Raw genomic sequence first — 19,795 nt, 5'->3', positions numbered from 1 at the left:
CACACCCAGCAAGAAAGAAACACGATGGGTGAGTGTGACATGCAGGACAGGAACAAAAAAAAAAAAAAAAGAGTCTTTTGTGCTGAACACGAGGTGACAGTGAGAGTGGGAAGCAGGCAGCGTGGGCCGGACAGATGTGTGGACGGCTACCAGCCTCCGTGTTTTCGGTAGGTAGGAGTGCGGACACAGAGGTGGAAGGACGGCAGAAGTGCACGTCATTGAGAGTCTGAGACGACCCGCTATTGTTCTTATATTCCGGGGAGTAGTAAACCCGTTAGGGAGGTGGTCTGATCCCATTGACGCTGCCCGGTCACAGCTAATGGATGCTTTGCCTACAGAGAAGAGAGATCGCTTTAATCCACCCATTGTCTGATTGTGTTGATGGAGGATGAGAAGAGACCCACGGGCAAATGGTCTTTATGAAAAACTCATGGCTAGAAATTCATCCCCTTTGCCAAAAAATGTAATGATGTTTCAATTACAAGCAAACATCGCGCGCTGGCAACACACCTAGCTTCATTAGCGAGGCTGTGCTCGCACAAACCACAGCAGACGTGATTCAGACAGTTTCAGTCAAACTTCAGCTGACAATTTTCTCGCATCCAAGTACGGACGAATTCTAAATTACACATATAAACCGTATTCATCGGGGATCACATGTATCCGATATCCACAGTGAAAAGTGAAGCTAGAGCAGAAGAAGCCAAGAAACAAGCTGCAGCCAGAACTTTGATTCCTTCATAATCCCTCATCAGGAGTCAGAGGAACATCTGGCTCTAAAGCCTTTTAAGCAACTTTTATTTTTTTTATTTGTCCTACTTTATTCTAATCCTGCCGCACCATGTGGCCGTCTCTTCGCTGACACTGGAAGACATTCGCATCCGTGATTTTGAAATATACACCACCGCTGTTTCTGCCCCCTTTCTGTTTTGTTTGGGAGGCTGGAGGAATGGATTTCAGTCCACTCCCACTGTCTCATTATTCCGTCTTTTTCAACAGCCAGGCAAGTCAGCCGATCACTGGCAGCTTACAATAAAGAAGGGAAGAAAAAGAAAAAAGACTGCTGCTGGCATTTCCAAGCAAAAGCGTGCTCCTCACTCGAAGGTACTCCGGAAGGGAGCAACAGCGGCAGTACAAAAAACACAACGTGTGGACCTCAGGGTGCGCAAAATGCATTTGAGCATGAAAAAGAATTACCTCAGCCGTGAAGCAAATAGGGACTGACTGTACAGAACAAAGAAATCCATCTAAGTTCTTGATTCCCTTTTATGTTTTTGCAAAAACCTCCATGACTCAACGGTGAAGTCAGCGTTTGTCTCAGCTATATTTCCTTCTATTTACAAACACACATCTCCACATATTTCCATACCTTCGGGTCATTCCAAAACACGCCCGACCTCGTTATTCGTGACTACTGTGGAAGTGCTGATAAGCCTCGGTGCTTTTTTAGATAGTTCTCTGCTTCTTTACTGTCTGTAGCATAGAGTCAATATGATCCCATTAATCCAATTAAGGTGTGACAGTTTGTGTCCACATTATTCAGAAAGATCTGTAGCGCACCATTAAAGCTGGAACCGTGATTCACCGGGCCTCACTTACACGGATGTGGCTCGGAACGCGCTGAAGTGTTTGCTTATTTTACATGCGTACAGATTGATGTCAGGGAATCAATTTCACCGCAGTGACGGTGTAAACAAACAACTGCACCGGTGAAAACAGTTCATTTTTCTCTGCTCTGGCGCTTTGCTGAAATGTACGTAGAAAACCTATCCCCAATCAGCTGGATTGGCACACGGGTCCACACGACAAGTTGTTGAGATTTGGAAGGTGGCTGCACTGGCTCATCCGCGATCCATTTGCAATCTGCCGTTACCCATAACACCCCTTTGTCTGCGTATAGCTTCACTAACTCTCCGAGCCGCCAGTTCACTGAAAAGTCATTATCCTGTGGCTAAGACATACACGGCTAGAGCCAGTGAAGTGGGAAATCTGCAAGTGCACTGCAGAGGAAAGTTTTCGTCATGCAGCACAATTCATTATGCACCATTCGCTGGCGATTAATGTGCAACTAATGTGGTTAAAGCCAGGTTAGTGTCAGCACTCCTGACAGCACAGTCGAACAGATGCATCGGTATTAATTACTGCTCAGTGGGAGTTTTGAGCTCTTCCTCCTCCCACCTGTTGTCCCTCAGACTGCCGCCTCGCACACAGCCACCAACACACACACACACACACACACACACACACACACACACACACACACACACAGACCACCAGCTTAAAAACTGGCCTCTCATTAACACTCCCAACCTCCCTGCCAGAGCTAATTGGGTCACAATTTACCCCACAGTCAGCACACCCTCACGCAGTGGGGAGGGGGGAGTCTGAGACCACCACCATGCTGCCTTAGCATATGCCCTCTCCAGCCGAAGGCAACGAGATTAGCAGCAAAAACAGGCACTTATTAATACCGTTAGTCACTCAGAGCCTGCAGGTGAATCATCCCTTTACCAATATGACTGCACTGTAATCCCCAGCTGCACACACACACACACACACACACACACACAACACTAAATTTCATTATCAGCGATTTAAAAGAGGCAGTATGACACGCGCACGCATCATATCTTCTCCCGGCTCCGATATTTGCATGAGTTGCATCCGCACATGGTCCCCAATATACAGTATATCTGTATATCCCTATTTTTGGATGCGAGCTACAATATGAGGTCAGCTCGCCACGAGCACTTGCACACCCTTGCCGGCAAGGAAGCCTCAATATGGTGCAAGATAAGACTGTGCTCAAATTGCTGTTTTGTGTATTTTTTTTAAGGAGGACGGTTGGACCTCGCTAATCTGTTATGGTTCTTCCCTTAATCAACCGAGTGAGTAATCCATTTCCTCTCGCCAAAGAGAAGCTGCAGTTCAGCCCGAGGCTGAGCCACACTGGCACAATTAGGAGGGAAGAAAGACAATGGTAGGTGTCCTCGAACCGAGGAGGGAAAATAATAAGACACAGCTCGTAGCGGGAGCATTTTACTTCAGTGCACTTTCACCACAATAGCAGAGAGCTCAGCCTCCCCTGCTGCACTCAGCAGCAGCAGCAGCAGCAGCAGCAGCAGACAACACTCGAAGAAGCACACGGCCGTACATGCGTGCTCACACACATGATCCTGTTGATGCACACGGAGGGAAGTCGCAGGTGATTTGGTGATAATCCGCCTGTCGCAGAGAAGGGCAACAGCTGTGTTACATTTCTCTATAGGACTTTGTTTGCTGTCTGTAGACACGATCACGCAAAAACGCCACAATTTCACTGGTTCCAGTTACTCGGATGTGCTGCTGCCTTTGTTCTGACGTGTGACAGTTAACTGAATATCTTCGGGTTTTGGAATATTGATCATTTTGGACATTTTTTAGACAAAAGGACGAAGAGCTTTTCCGTGAAAAGCCGATTGTAGATATGAACTGAAGCAGAAGTGCAGCGTTACTTGGATGTGGACATGAAGGCCCGGAGAACTTGAACGTTCACAACCTGGGTGTTATCCTCACCGTCCGTAATAACATGTTATTCACCACCTCCACTGTAGGGATCGACACCAGAAGCACAAGCCTCCCACAGCTTTCCAAAACACACTTCAGATGAACAGAATTCATCTCACAAACTTGTCTTAGGAAGCTTGCGCTCCTGAAACATCCAATTGATGTCGATCTTGCCAGTGGCAGTGGGTTCCCAAATCTTTGCTAGCGATCCAGCGTTTCCTCTCCTGATACTGAGTCCTGATTCATCCAACACCTAGACTACTGATAGTCTACCTATTTCCTATATTTAGAATCTGAATACCACACATTCATTGAAATCATCTTAATGATCGACTGAATGAATGATAGCGGTAGCAGAATTGTTTTACTATAGTCAGTATCGTCACCCAAACATATTCTGCAAAATAAAATGTGAGAATACACACCCAGGTAAAAAATGTAAAAAAAAAGAAATTCCCTTAAACTTCTAAAGAAAATTTGTAATGTGTAAGTTTCACTTTACAGCCTCTAATGTTTTGTTTTAGAAAGTTAGGAAAGCAATTTTTAAGTCCCACCTGATGTGTGCTTATTCATAAAAGAATTCACACACAGTGAGGCATACAGCGTATTCATTTGTCGCTGGTATCGGATCGGTACCGGCAGACACCCAAAGCCCAGGTATCACTATCAGTGTTGGGAATCGGATCGGTGCATCCCTAAATAGTACTGTTATCTATATCCCTGTTCACTGTATAGTCACATATTTCAACGTACGACTTGCTAAATTAGTAGTTAACTTGATAAAGCATAAATCACGTTTAAATTTCAAGCTGGACATACACACCTAAGGGCTAAAGACAAAATCCATAATTGTCTCACTAGTCTAAAATTAGGAACAAATCCACAGACTATTACTTATTACTGAATCCATCTCAACCGACACCCACACCACCATCTTCGTTAGGGGTTGCTTCCTGCAGTCTGGTTGTTTCATATCATTATTCTTAACTCTCTAGTGGACCTCCACAAAGCTGCCAGACGGCTGCGAACAGATCTGGGACACCACTGTGAAGCATCTGTATACTAGCACACGCACACACACACACACACACACACACACACACACACACACACACACACACACACACATCAACACAAAACACACGTCAAGGACTATGATCAATACTGTAGAGCCTTACTGGCGACATCCAGCGACGCGTTTCGACTAATGGCCTCTCCCAGGTAGTTGCGAGCCACACAGGTGTAGACGCCCTCGTCCGGTTTGCTCCGGCGTCCGTGAACGATGCGCAGGAAGAAGAGCGAGCCGCTGGGCAGGAGCATGCGGTGAGACCGGGGGTCATCTTTGTCTGTCTCCACGCGCTCGCCATCCTTATACCACTCTATGCCGGGAGCCGGCCTGCCCTCTGCCTTGCAGTTGAGGGTGGCAGGCTCCCCCTTGGAGACGATCAAATCCGAGGGGTCCTCCACAATCCGAGGTGCGCTGTCTTCAAACCGTGCCCGGGACCCTGTGAAGTGGAGATGAGGGCAGACGTTATCTACCCATCTGGCCACCTACCATTCATGAAAACATACAATCTCTTTGTGACAGAGCAGACAGCAACATAGACATTTCAAAAATGGGGAAAAATATCTCCCCTGAGAGGTTGCTGGACAAAGACGCCGGCTGTGTGTTGGATAAATGTGTGTGCGTAGCGAAGCATCAAATCACGAGTAATCTCTCTTTGAAGGTCAACTCGAATCACATTTTCCTTCAAAAAAGAAGAACTTGAAACTCGTGCTTTTCAGATCACTACATTCGATGTCCATTTGTTCTTGCTATAGTCTGCAAGTAGCAAAGCACAGTAACTCCATGTTGCCGTAAGAGAACACCTGTATATATATATATATATATATATATATATATATATATATATATATATATATATATATATATATATATATATATGTATATAGGATATACACCTATATACTGTATACAACAGTATCTGCCAGTACAGAGGATTCAATCAGCCGTGTAATATGGTAATGGTTAATCTCTATGTCAATCAGGAGTGTTGCAGAGGTGGAGACGATGGTTGTTGAAAGGCTGACAATAAGACGAGCAATTCTTTGCATTTAATGGGAGAAAGATGTTGAGAGAATCAGTCACAGCTGGAGATAACTACTCTCTTCTTCTCTCTCTCTCTCTCTGCATCCATTACTACCTTCCCTCAGCTGCCAGAGGAAGGCACAGTGCTCCGCATCCTAAGGTGAGCTTTTAGATGAAGACCAAATGTCTGCGTGTTACAGTTGGAGAAATGAATAATTCAAAATGCCGCTGCTTTTAAGAACAGATGGTCTCTCCCTCGCTCTGAAAAAAAACAAAGAAGAAAGAAAGCGAAATGGTCACTGTGCCACTGATTATTGTGCTGCTTCGTCGGAGGCATTATTTTCAGCACATAATCTAGACTGCATGAAATCCCTCATTATCGTCGGAGAGGAGCAGTCAGGAGTAACCCAATGACACACATGTTGTTGCGCACGCCTCGCTTACATTAGACTTAAATCTGAGGCATCGGGATAAACCCTCACTTTCCAGCTGTAAGCAGATTTATGTCTTTTCATGAACTGATTTGATCCACGCGGGGCCAGGAGTCGCCACCATGGCACAAACCTGAGGTAAACATCTAAAGAGCGATCCGAGCGCTCTCAGCTAAAGACCCCAGGGTCAACACACCAGGACAGCTCAAAACACTAATGCCGGATGAATACTAATCGAGCCATTAAAATGTGCCACAGCACCTCCAGTTTGTTCACAAAAAGAGAACTAGTGTAAATCATTTCATGCTATGCCTGCGCTGCTAATCCTTTCAGATATGATAATGAACTTTCCTTCAGATTATATTCCGTCACGTCTGTGAAGAGTACACAGTGACACATCTGACAGGGTTTGTCCGCAGACAATTTGATTTGACTTTGGAGAATCGTCTCCACAGCTGAGCGATGTCCCGGCGGTGAACCGTGGTCTGAAGCGCGCAAAAAAAAAAAAAAAAAAAACAGGATTCACTGGCGGTTTCAGATCCCAGCTCGTGTGACACAGTTACATCACTCTGAACCCTTCCGTCTTCTATCATAACTGGATTTTATCACAAAAACTAAATACTGCGAGAGAGTGGACTTCTTAAGAGATTACTCGCAGCAGTTTAATGCTGCATTTCCATGAAGTTTCTATAAATCCATGCCGCTAAGTCCGAGATATCTGGTACAACAACTGAGGCGATGATGTTGAACGGCAAACACTGAATTCTACACTTCCCATCATGCAACTTAACGCACTTAATTGTTTAATCCGCATACGATCTGTATTCGATTATGCAGCAAAATGGGACAGCAATCTGCATTCTGTAGAGCAACTCTTTAGCACCGTGACAATGAAACAACCTTGTAAGCCAAGGTGACATCACTGAAACATCACGAGGGTTTATTTTGCTCACACTCGGCAAAAGCTCCTCCAAAGCCACACAAGACATTACACAGCTGCCGTCAGGCTGAGCAGCAGTACTCACAGGAAGTAAAGTGATAAGCATGTCTTAAATCAGTGGAATGCCCCTTTAAGTGGTTGTCAGCTAACAAATTATCACAATTACAGGCGTCTATTTACACGTCCGGCAGCTATGGAGCGTCATTATCGTTCATTCTTGGACTCGTATTTCTGTCCACCTGACCAATGTAGCTCTGTTGTTGGTCTCCACCAACTCCTGAGGGAAATATCTGGCTCTTTAGCCGCTGAATGCTCCACTATGAGGTCCACTAACGTCTTTAATGAAATGGCCACAGTTTGTTTTCCTGTCCCTAGTGTCCTGGGTCTGATGGAACCACCAGTAATTAAGGTGTCGCCAAATCAATTAGGACTGAAATCTCAAGGATTATCATTTTAAGCTGCGTGGCAAAACCAAAACGGTTAAAACATGGACCATGAAAACCAAGACGATACGTTGAAAGACACTAAATCTCTCCGTAGACTGCAGTGAGGGGGGGGGGGGGGGGGGGTCCATTGTTAACATGAAGACATGATCAGTGCAGCTCTAATGTAACGTGAGAGGAATCCCTCATTCCTCTGAGGGGTTTTAAAGTTTTTACTTGCTCATGTTTTTAATAATAGATGTGATTATTGTAATTAGTGCGGCTGTGTTTGTGTGTTGATCTCAGTGAGATTTCATGCATTAATTATTTGAAATTTGCAATCGTCTGTAGACAGAAGGAGGTTTTGTCTTTACTCATCACTGATCCTATGAAACCCTCAAATGGCTCTCTCTCTCTTGAGACAACGGATTTAGTTTCAACTTCTAATGCATTTAAATTGTAATCTTTATTTTTTTGTTGCTGTCGTCTCTTATTGTCATCGATTCCTCTGATAAGTGCCTCACCGTTCCAACCACCTAATAAAACCAACAATCTGCCGTTAATGACACCATTAACTATTAACAATGGGCAATTTTCCTCCTTTCACTATACAAATACCGCGGCTCTCTTGTTCTGCAATGTTTTGTCTCCGGCGTGATGAGATCCAGCTGTCCTTGTGCTCGCTGTGTCGGCACACTCCGTGAAGTTCTGCTTGCTTTCAGTCCGTTTGAACGTCAGGAATGTCACCGTGACAAACACTCGTGTGTTCGTTAGTGCTGAGTGTGTATTTGAATGAGACTGAAGCATGAGGATGAAACGTGTGTCAGGAACACGTTTTTTTTCACTGACGTATCTGGATTGGGGATTATGAATATTGATTAGTGGGTACTTATAGGATCACATCACTGTGGTGCCATCATGTACTACAGGGAGAATGAAGTCTAGCAAAAGAAAAAGAATAGCGAACAGCTTCAGGTGGCCAAAGTGACAAGCAGCAACCTGCTCCTGTGACAAGTGTGCAATCAGTGAAACGTCTGCGTCACCTTGAACTCGTCAGCCGCATATCTTCTTTGTAAGAAAGAACATTTTCGCAGCAACGCTTGCTTCGTGACAGGAAGATTGTGGTGCATCGGTTGAAAGCACCTTTTAGCGAAGAAGAATCTCCGTTTTTCCCCGTTTGTGACACAGAAAGATAAACATCGCGGGCGATAATGGGGACCTCTGTGAAGGTATGTTTTTAGTCAGATCATAAACACGGCCCATTAGCGCCGGCAGCGGGTCCTCCGAGATCTATCCCAGCGCCTATGGTGATTTAGAGTGCGATTTGATTTGCGTGGAAAATATTAATCTGGGGCATTCTGGTGTGAAATGACTTTCATGTTTACAAGAGATGAACAAGAAGAAGTAGAAGGACATTGCCTCAGAGCAAATTACATAAACACGGGAAAGAAACGTTTCCCAATCCTCAAATTCACAGCTTTGATCAATTTGTTGCAGCAAATTACAGCGGGAGAATATTTTCAATGTGCTGTATTATTTTGGAGACATCAGAACAAGAGATTGGCGTCACGTGTGACTGCTTTTAGTTGTTGCTCGGCAGCAAATAAAACACACGAGTAGCGATTCACAACACAGCTGAGTGTATTAAAAAACACACAGGAGATCAGCGCAACAACTTTGACCAAACGGGAGGCAAAATGTCCGACTCAACAGGTATCGATTCAAAAGGCTTCCGTTGAACGTTACGACACACACGTCGTCTTTTGTGCCGGAGCCCTGTCGGGGAGGACGAATCAATAAAAGCCTTTTAAACACATCTGAACTTCTAGGAACCTCGCAGACGTTCAGCGCGAGCCGCACAAAAAAAAAGAGAGTCAAGAGAATCCATTAGAGTGGAGAGCGGGCAGCCTTCAGCCGAGCCTTTGTGAATGAGGGTCGGCCCGGGGCGTCGAGCGAGGTCATCATCGCTGTCTTGTGCGGCGGTCTCAAGGCTGTCCTGAAGACGTTAGCACTGTGTCAGGACGACGGGGACAGAGGAACACAGTGAATTCAGAAAGAACATTTTCAGCCCCGTGTTGTTGTGGGCGAGGCCTCCTCCGGTGTTTGCTGGCCCTCCGCTCCTCGCCTCCCTCGGCGGCCTGCTGGTATTAGCCTTTAGATCAGGGCTTTGTTTACATTTCAGTGAAGGACATATTACTCTTGTTGATATCGAGAACAACTCAAATGTGTATTTCTTGTACATTTTCTTTGTTGACACTTTAGAATCTTGTGGTTATTAGTTCTTCAAATCCCTCTTCTTTAGAAGACTACAGGCTATGGACTACATTGTGTAATACTGATTTGAGAGTCATATTGAGCTACTTTCTATAATACTGGTACATTTACCGTGTTTGTTCACGACTGGAGGAGCTCTGCATCTTATTTGTTTTTTGTATTTGAAGAGCTCATTGGCTTTAGATATGCAGCATTGGTTTTTTTGGCCCCTTGAAGGCAGGTTTGAAACGAGCTGCGAAAAACAACAGCGCTGACAAATCATCACCTGTTAGCCAACATCCGGCATTAAAAGGAGCAACATTACCGTTCATTTGGACTCATCTTTAGCCGATGAGTGCTCCTCTATGTTTACCAGCTAGCTGCTAATTTGTCTGTCTGCCATTTGGTGCTGAACAATTAGGGTGCGGTGAGGTTTTTAGAGCTTTTTTTTTTTTTAAATTGCTGAAAACAGCTGCCTGTTTTGGCCAAAAACACTATGAGAGAGGTGAGCGTGAACCAAAACGGTACAGTTGTGGACAGCTAAACAATGAGCTGAAATAATAAAGCCCCATAAATACATTGCTTTAATACAAATATTGACTTAAATCTGGATGTAAGCCTGGAAGCTGGCGTTCACTTATTGGCGTCTTCTGAGAGCCTATAGCCGATACACTGTACTGTACGTACGGAGATGTTTTCTACATGAACTTTATATAACTCATTACACACATCTGATCATGATTAGATGTAGTAATTGTCATGGTTGCTTGTGATCTGTGAGAATTTCTTCTCTTTTTCACGAAGCGATCCAGAACAAGCAGCCAACCGCGGCCCAATGATGCGCATTAGTGAGGAGCGCAGCTCTGATTGACAAGCTACTGGAATTGTGCTAATTGCAAACTCAGACACACACGCCTGTACGGTTGCTCACGGCGTCTATACATTTCCGCCTCATCTAACACGAATAGTTAGTGGGGTAAGTGCTGTGGGGTGGGGGGGGCAATGTCTTGAAAACCCTGTTGATTCAGGCTATATTCGGCGCTTCTTGGCTCCTAGCGTTGGAGTTACATAACGAGGGGCGCTTTCATTAGTTAGAAATATCAACTTTGGATCCTCCCCAGAGGAAGAAGTGTACCGCTGTCACGCTAATGTGTGAAAACAACAAAGCCGCGGAGGGCACGTCTCCCTTTTGCTTCAGATCCTTTCAGCGACAGCCGGGCTCGGAGCGAAGCTCATGCAGGAAGCCGGACCCGTCTTGAGCTCACTGCTGGATATCTGGTGGAAAACACAGCGGCCTACAGGCAGACCAACCTCACAAGTTAAAGTGAGACGGGAGCAGAAGGCTGGCGGCTTATCTGCGGGGCTGGTGGCTGTCTGCTGATATTCACTTGTTTCTTTTTCAATTTCAATTCATTTACATACTTAAAAAGGCCAAAAACACTCAAGGAGTTCTTGTGACATTGCCAAGTAATCTCTGCGGGGGGGCGATAACGTGCCACAGCAAACTGAATATCAAAGCGGAGACGTCAGGTTTGATTTTCTTCTGGCAACATTCTGGGCTTCTGAGCCTTTTGTTTGGCAACCGTCCTCCTCGGCCGTAATCTAATCTCCAGATGATGTCATCGTCAACATCCGGCGAAATGACTCAAGCATGAGGTACGCAGTGGTGTCATCATTCACGGTCGTTTCATCAAGAGGGACTTTGAGAGGCTTTAGTCAGCCTTCGGCCGTATTTGTCCCTAAGTAACGAGCAGGAGGACGGACCGGAGACAAATCAACAGCCACGGGTTGCTCAGCATTGATTAGTTCCACGGCGAGCGCGCCAACAAGCCGAGTCTGAACACAAGATAAGTGACATTTCAATGAGATGCATTAGGGTCGACACTGATGCAGACATAATTGAGGTTTGGTTGTGTGTGTGTGTGTGTGTGTGTGTGTGTGTGTGTGTGTGTGTGTGTGTGTGTGTGTGTGTGTGTGTGTGTGTGTGTGTGTGTGTGTGAGAGACAGAGCTACCGTGTTGAATCGAGTGCAATTTGTGAAGGAGACTGTTGTTGTCTTAGCTCTGGATCACACGCAGGATTGAGAGAACACAAACTAAACCCCCACCGCGCATCTCCACACCAACAGAGAAGAAGTGATTGGCTGAACCGGCACAAACATGTCTCGCTATAACTCTCACATTCCTTATTGCTTTAATATAAAAAAATAAATAAATAAAAACAGGGGACAAAAATCTACCGGTGTGGTATCTATTACAAAACAGCCCTCACAGAGGTCATGAAGCCAGTTTGAATCCTCTTCTCTCTCGAGTATTCTTATGGAAACACACATCACCCTGTGGGTATGTGCAGCATAATAGAGGTGGGAACGAGAGAAAATACCCACTCCACATTAATGGATGTAGGCAGATGGTGTGGGTGTTGAAAAGTGCTTTTAATTTTGAGAGGTTGCACCCGGTTTATAATAGTGAAGCAGAGCGAGGGACAAGAGGAGTCACGGAGGATTTATAGTATCACTGAAGAAGACGTAGAACAGACAATGATGCATCGGCTGTTATTATCTTATTTCAGGACGGATTGGCGTTAACGTCAATAAGTGACGATGAATTGCGGTACTGAAATGCCACAGGTAATATTTGGAAACACACGGTTTGTCCACAAGAGAAGATTTCAACTGTCACAATTCTTTTAAGCTGCAATAATCAATATTGTAGCCCGTCTCTGCAGCTACCCTCGGCTCTACGAAACCGGTTTAGCATCTTTAAGCTCATCGTTTTGGTTCGCTGTACCTGCTTTTGTTTTCCTTTAAAATGCGCTAAAATCTCACCGTCGACTACCTGCTCAGCACCAAACAGCAGACAGGCAAACGTTAGCGACTAGCTGTTGAACATAGTGGAGAATTAAGTAGCTAAAGAGAGAGAGAGAGAGAGATACTTCTCCAAAATAAGCTAAAAGAGAGTGAATGTTGGACTTACATTTGAGACTGGCAGCAGCACATGACTCAAATGAATGCTAATGTTGCTAACGTAGCTGCAGGATGTGTAGATAAGCAACTACAGTATGCTAACAAGTTAGCCATGCAGAATCAACCTAAAGAACCTAAAAAAAAAAAATTGCAGTTATTGCAGTTTAAAATAAAACAAACAAATGTAAAGGGGCCTCATGGTAGACATAGGTGTTGGTGTCAAAAATGCAGCATCAGTGGGGCTCCAATGTTATATAGCGGTGAAGATTTCTGCCATTCAGACCTTTAATACACAACAAACTGTCAAGAGTTGCATCAACTACTCTGAGTTTGAAAAAAACTAAAAACCATCTGCACTCTCATGAATTGTTTTTCTGAGCCCTGCTTTTATTTGTGGTTTAGATGAAGGCTCAGAAATGTAATCTGTTATCAGAGCGATGGTTAAAAAAATATAATCTCTTTCTCTAAGGTAATCAAAATGAGCTTTTAAAAGCATTTTATAATCATATGTGTGCATCCTGAAAACCAGTTTTTTGGGGGGAGGGAGGTGGAGGCTTGTCAGATGGCCCTGAGAGTTTATGTGCTGACAGCTGAAGTAAAAGTGACAGTTAAATGGTTTCACTTTGGCCACAGACGAGCCTCCTCTGACCTCTCCTGCTGCCTAATGGGCTCCCTGTGAGACCACCTCTGTGCTCCGGGGACCACTCTGGGAAAATGTGAATCTTCTTGGCATTTAAATATTACAAATGAATGCGTGTGTGACATTTTCCATTTTGCAATTGTTATGAGAATGTTCCCACTCGGGTTTTTTTTTTTTTTTTTTTGGAAACCCAGCTAAACACAACATTTACATCCATCTGGAGGGACAGAAAACACGACGAGTCAAATACACGAGGAGGCAGTCACGCCATATGGGCTGTGTGTGTGTGTGTGTGTGTGTGTGTGTGTGTGTGTGTGTGTGTGTGTGTGTGTGTGTGTGTGTGTGTGTGTGTGTGTGTGTTGGGGGGAGAGAGAGAGAGAGAGAGAGAGAGAGAGACACCTTTAAAAGACATACTATCTTACCTGATGCGATGGTGATGAATGAGACAGTCACAAGAAGTAAATTTCCAAAGTTCATCTCCACACTCTCCCGAGTCTGCAGCCTCTTGACAGTCCACTATCAATTAAATCAAACCTCCAGACAGGAAAATCACCCAGATTAAGACAAATCACCCAGATGTGTCTTAAAATACCCCAAACCAGGTAAGACTGATTCTCAACTGGATTATTCAAGCGGGTGAAATCATCCCCCAAAAAAAACTTTCATGTCACTCCCAGAGAGCCATGACAGCAGCAGCAGCAGCAGCAGCAGCAGCACCGCCCCGAGAAACCTAATAACAAAACTCAGCAGCAGCACTTCTTCATCCCCGCATGGTCACACACACACACACACACACACACACACATACATACACACACACACACACACACACACACACACACACACTGACTTCTTTCCAAGATGCCCTGCTGCTGCTGAAAACAAAGACAAAAAAGAGAGAGAGGTTTAACTATATTTAGCCCGGTCATAAATAGAATAATTCCCCTCTGTGTCTCTCTCTCCCTCTGTCTGCTCTGATCCGGGGCAGAGTTGCAGGTCGCGGCTTCAGTGTGAGCGAGAATGAAGAGCTGCACATGCCGAGCTGAGCTCCGTCCGCACTGCCTGCTCCTCTCTCCTCCGCAACAAATCCACGCCAACCTCCAGGACTGAGTGTTTTAAAGAGACAGCGACGACATCTGCGCCGTGTACACGCGCGCGCGTGTGTGCGTGTGTGAGAGCGTGTGTGTGGCAAATCTCGAGCTAAATGAGGAAAAAAAAAGTCCTCACAGTGGAATGAGATCCGAGAAAGGGAGACTTATTTCTGGGTCAGGGTTATTATTTAATTTATGAGCTTTTGGATTTGAGAGGTATCGTGAATAGAATCGATTTTAGCTTTTGGGAAATTGTATTTGTATGAACTATCAAAACCTCCTTCAAGTCAAGATGAAAAATGCCTTTTTAAACATGTAAGATCACATCCCTGCTCATATTGTAACAAAAAAACAAACGCACAAAAAATATATATTTCTTTGTGTTTTTGTATCAAAATCCAAGCATCTTTTCTTCCCGTAAAAACAAAATATAATGTGCGTTTATGCAAGCTGGTCTTCCAAACCAATTTTGTCCAATAATATGAAGTCCAGTCATTCATCAATCTGCAACTTTTAGCAACAAGGAGTTAGCCGTGACACTTTTTAACGGTGATTTGATTTAACGCCACATTCTCACTGGACAGAAACTTAAGATGCCCCGACTTCCGTTTCACTGGGACTGTTTAGGTGTTAAGTACAAAAATGTATAGCAGAGCCTCCATACGGCACTTAACATGGCGACGGCTGAGCTGGTAGCTCATAGCTAACGTTGCTTATGTGTTAGCGCTGTAAGCACCTGTTAGCTTCCGGCTCAGACGATGTCACACCGATATTATTTTATCTTGAATACTGAATGTTTTTTAGCCTCCAAACTATAAACTGTGACAAGGGGTCACAAGGGGTCACTTTAGGTGGTCACGAGCCAAGAAGCCTGAGAAAGATTTAGAGGTTAAATGTTGGTTAGAGGTTAAATGTTGGGTTTAAGTCTTTTTTTTCAGATACAGTAAAGGTTACAGTTGACGTAACTCAAAGTTTTAAGTAGCGGATGTCTTAAATATTGTTGTTTTAGCAAAACTCCTGATTGCAAACAACGTCAACGGAGTCCAAAAGGGATAGTGCGTAGTCCTTGGAAAGAACCCTGAATCATGGTAAATGGACTGCACTTATGATTGGCTTTTTTTTTTCCCTGGAGCACTTACATTAGTGGAAGTGCTCCAGCTAAAGCTTGCATACGAGGTGCTAGTTCTTTTTTAATTATTTTTTGTAGCTACACTCTTCAGTTTATATCTGTAAATTTGTTTTTGTTTGTTTTTTGCATGTTGAATGAAAAGGAAGACCAACAGTGGTGTCAGTGAGGTAAACAGTGTGAAAGAACATATCTCTTCTTTAACTCTCATTATTCATACTGTATACTACATTATTTTGTTGTGTTCTTTTCCTTCACACGCAGCTTATTTCTACTCAATTTTCTGAATCCTCACATCATGTGTGAGGCTTTTCATATCACATCTCTCTTCAACATTACCCGGCCACCAGACATCATCCCAAAATGTTCCCTTTTCCTAACACACCTAGAGTATGCGAGTGTGATCTGGATTCTTCCTCCCAGTTAGTCTCGAGCATGATTATTAAGTTGTTGTATGAACATTCATAGTATGAAACACGCATTAAGTTTCAGTACACAAGGGATGACTATTCCACACGCTCGCCTGCGAGATCATCCTCTTTTTCTCAGTCAAGGCAAACGAGTGAGCTTTAAAATAACCTGACGCTCTAAAGTGCTGACGACAGCCATTGTTTCTGAATAATCGCACCGCATAGTAGCATCGACAGCTCCACACAGCCGTCGTCGTCACCGTCATCTCTGCTGCTGACAGCGGTGATGGAGAGCGCGCATTCTGACAGCCGCTCTGCATCCTCGCCACTCCACATCGTTGCAGTCCTGCTGTTTAACATCCAGGCAGCTGTCGATTCACACCCACCTCCTCCCCCCACAATCTGGCCTCTGGTGCCCGGCCTCCGGCCTCCTTACTGTGGACAAACACGGCTCCCTTGGGGGTGTGATCTCCGTTTCACTCATTCCCCCCCCTCCTCCTCTCAGCACAAGACCAGACCGGCTCCTCTGTGCCGTCGCTTCTTCTTCCTCCTCCACCTCATTGTCTCCGTGTCAAGCTGCGACAGCCCAACATGATGGAGAGCGACTTTTGGACGGTCTGACGCCTGCTCTCCTTTGTCCGTCTTCAATGGGACTGGAAATTGGGCAACAGAAGAGGATTCCAGATGTCTGTTGCAAGGCACGACACAAAGAGGGGCCCCACAATGGCTTCAATCTCAGCTTCGGTGGAAGTGTGTAGCTTATTAAGGGCCACAAAGGCTTAACAGGCATAAAATAGAGGCATCTCACGAGTGGAGTCTCGGAGGTGTCGGATGGGAATGGGCTATTTTTCAACTTCAACTCTATACCTCAGAGAAGTCCTCACTAGAGACTCTGGTATCACTTAATGTGCCTCTGCTTGTCTGTTTCGATGGAGGAAGAGTCGCGCTTCGCAATTGTTTTTCAGAGCTCCACTTGTCAATTCCTCTACACGTTTCAAAATAGCATCTTAGCTCTCCTTTGTTTCATCGATTTCCTTCCTCTTTTTTTAAAACGTTAGACTGTGTAAGCTTGAACTTCACATTTCACCAACTTTTGTCTATGAATCGCATGTGAACTATAGGTTTCAATATCCGATCGATAAAATCTCCACTATTGACAGAGTTTAGTTTAGTTTGACATTTTGGGGAAGAGCTCCAGACAGAGGTTGTTTAAGGTTACTCGTGGAAAAACTACTGAAGCTATCGTTCTTCTTGGGTGGAAAGTCTCTGCATTCTTCTGAAAGTTAGATGAGGAAGTTGAATATCTCCCCATTGAACGTGAGGCCGGTTAGCTTAGCTTAGCATGCATGTCTGGAAACAGGGGGAAACAGCTAGCCTGGCTTCATCCAATAGTTAAATATCTTTCCACCGGTACCTTAAAAGTTCACAAACTTAAACACGGTTTGTTTAATGCTGTTGGGGTTATGTACCAGGCTGGTGCAGCAACCCCTGGAGTCTCTCGGCAGGAAGCAAAGATGCATATTTCCTAAAACTATTCCTTAAAGCGTTATGCATTTGTAAAGCATTGTGAACAACCATGAAAACGTTTGCAGCTCAATTATCCTGTCTTTTTATGTGTGTGGCTGACTTTTAGGATTTAGCAGTATTTAAGCTTTTGGTAGGTTAGTGTGTGTGTGTGTGTGTGTGTGTGTGTGTGTGTGTGTGTGTGTGTGTGTGTGTGTGTGTTGACAGCACAGCGAGGGGAGGTACAGATGGTGGGATGTGGCAGTCTGTCTGACTGCGGTGAAGAATGTGAGATTCAGCTGTTGGCCTCTCGCCCCCCCCCCGGCTCTGACCTTATGTGTCTCTGATCACCGTCTGGCTCCATCTCATTATGACAAACTCCATATTGCTTCTCTCTCGCAGCACCAGTCGCAACAATTACTAGACAAAAAACAACTCGTTTTTTTTTTTTTAAACGAGACTCCCATAGCTGTGATACGTCAGCTTCTGATTGAGCTCCTGCTACCTCTCTTTACGCGGTCGAGGGTCTTAGCTGTTTGACCTGCTAACGTACCTTGTCAGCAATTCAACAGTCACATGAGCGGGGCTTTTGTTTCCCAGTGGTGTGTGTGTGTGTGTGTGTGTGTGTGTGTGTGTGTGTGTGAGTAAGTGCAAAGGACCTTCAGATAGCCAGGAGGGCCGGGGAGTTTATTTATAGGCCCGAGAGTCACAGCAGCGTAGAGCCAACAGCACCGAGTCATTTACATCCAATGCACAAGAGTGCGAAGGTAAGCAGCTCCTATCGCTGCAGCGTTTGCCTTAAAGGCTTAGCTTCTTTTTTTTTGTAAATGTTTTTCTGGAGCCTTGCCAGCAGAGGGAGCACACAGTGCCCCTCTTTAGTCAGGCTCCTAAATGGCCGTGTCACATTGTCTAAGAGCTGTTTGTACTGATCTGTGCAGAGAGCTGGAAGAGCCCTGGAGGAGCCCCGAGTCCTGCTGCATCTGATAAACCAATATAATGAGCCGGTATGAGGCTGCTTACAGTGCAGCGCGCTGTGTGATAAATATTACAGCTCCTCTCAACTCTTTTGACTTTTTTTTTTTGTTTTTTTTTTTTTTGCTTTTCCAAATGTAGATTCATGCTCCGAAGAGTTTCCACTAGAGGAGTAAAGTTGTTTGAGAAGTGCCGCCTCTGTTGGTTTATTGTGCTCAATATTTGTCGAGTTTAGATCGAAATCAAAACTTTAAAGGCAACATTTGAACTTTTTGACTTTAACTTTCATCTTATGTGAACATTTGAGTTGATCGTTTTTACTTTGTAAGTGAAATTTCTCACGATCTTACTACATTTCTGACTTCCTTTTTCATAATTTTGTCTTTTTATCTCAAGACTTAGTGAGTCCAAATCTGAAGAAATGGGCTTCCATACTTAAGTTTAGTATTGTCAAGCTTTTTTAAATGTCTCGTCACGATGCAGTAAGCAAAAGCAGGAATATCAAACACAGTTAATCACATTTGACTTATGTACGCATGCATATTCACCACTTTAAATGACTGAATTAATCATCAACCCTCAGGACGATCTGTCCACGTACTGCTATGATACGTGTCTTTTGATATTTACATTATGATAATGAGTGTATTTTCAGACGGCTGTGTTTGCTGTTGATAATTCTGTGTGTTGTTTCAGGAGAAAATGCATTTTATGGGAATTAAAATATGACTTGTATTTTGAAACACAGATAGGAAGAGACGAGCTCCACTTTAAACGACATCATCCAGAAACGAAGAGGGTAAAAAGGCCTCTCGGTTTCCACATCTTCAGCCGCTGATTGCTCAGTACAGATCTCTCTTGTAATTGCCACTTGTTCTCGAGAGCCCATTTATCTGTTCTGCAGCATTACGTCACAAGTCTGGCCTCTGCCTCATGTTTGTGTGAGGAAATCATTGTATTTTGCATTGAAACGGTCCTCGTGTTTATGTTCGTACATGTAACATGTGCTGGTCTTCATCTGTGACCTTATGTTTATGAAAGGAGTATTGAAAAGAATGAACGACAGAGGAGGGGAAAAAAAAGGATAATTTTTAGAATCAACTCAGTTTTCAGGGCAGCGACTGATTGCAGTCGAGGCTCGTGGGAGTCCTCTGCTGGTGTGATGTCATAACTGCACGTCTTTCCTGGGACGTACCAGAGCTGCACGGGTCAGCAGAAGAGCCAGCACTGATACGGGTTTTAGATTGAGTCTCAGCCTGTAGGTTGACCAGCCTGTAGGTTGACCAGCCTGCTCACACCACATGTCAAACGTCTGCTCCATAACAACGTATCTAACTGTATCTAACAGAGACACTCAGGAACAACTGTAAACACTATTTAGACAAATCCATGATACCATGCGGGTATT

The 19,795-nt window shown here is 44.5% G+C and overlaps 1 protein-coding gene across 5 annotated transcripts in view; it reads right to left on the bottom strand.

The window, feature by feature from the left end:
- zgc:77784 (uncharacterized protein LOC402947 homolog) overlaps nt 1-14,356 on the bottom strand; it is a 42,995-nt gene extending 28,639 nt beyond the window's left edge. For all 5 annotated transcript variants that reach the window (XM_068716117.1, XM_068716136.1, XM_068716144.1 and 2 more), the window contains exons 1-2: nt 13,708-14,356; nt 4,725-5,051 (exon numbers count right to left, since the gene is read on the bottom strand). In XM_068716117.1, coding sequence (XP_068572218.1) covers nt 4,725-5,051; nt 13,708-13,762 — 382 coding nt within the window. In that variant the 5' untranslated portion in view covers nt 13,763-14,356. The remainder of the gene's footprint in view (nt 1-4,724; nt 5,052-13,707) is intronic.
- Between the last annotated feature and the right edge of the window lie 5,439 nt (nt 14,357-19,795).

The sequence above is a fragment of the Cebidichthys violaceus genome, unplaced genomic scaffold (genome assembly GCF_023349555.1).
Source record: "Cebidichthys violaceus isolate CVI_PGR_0920_01 unplaced genomic scaffold, fCebVio1.0.p SCAF_1, whole genome shotgun sequence".
Classification (NCBI taxonomy): Eukaryota; Metazoa; Chordata; class Actinopteri; order Perciformes; family Stichaeidae; genus Cebidichthys; species Cebidichthys violaceus.
Note: the sequence above shows the minus strand (reverse complement) of the source record. Positions and strands in the feature narration are given on the sequence as shown.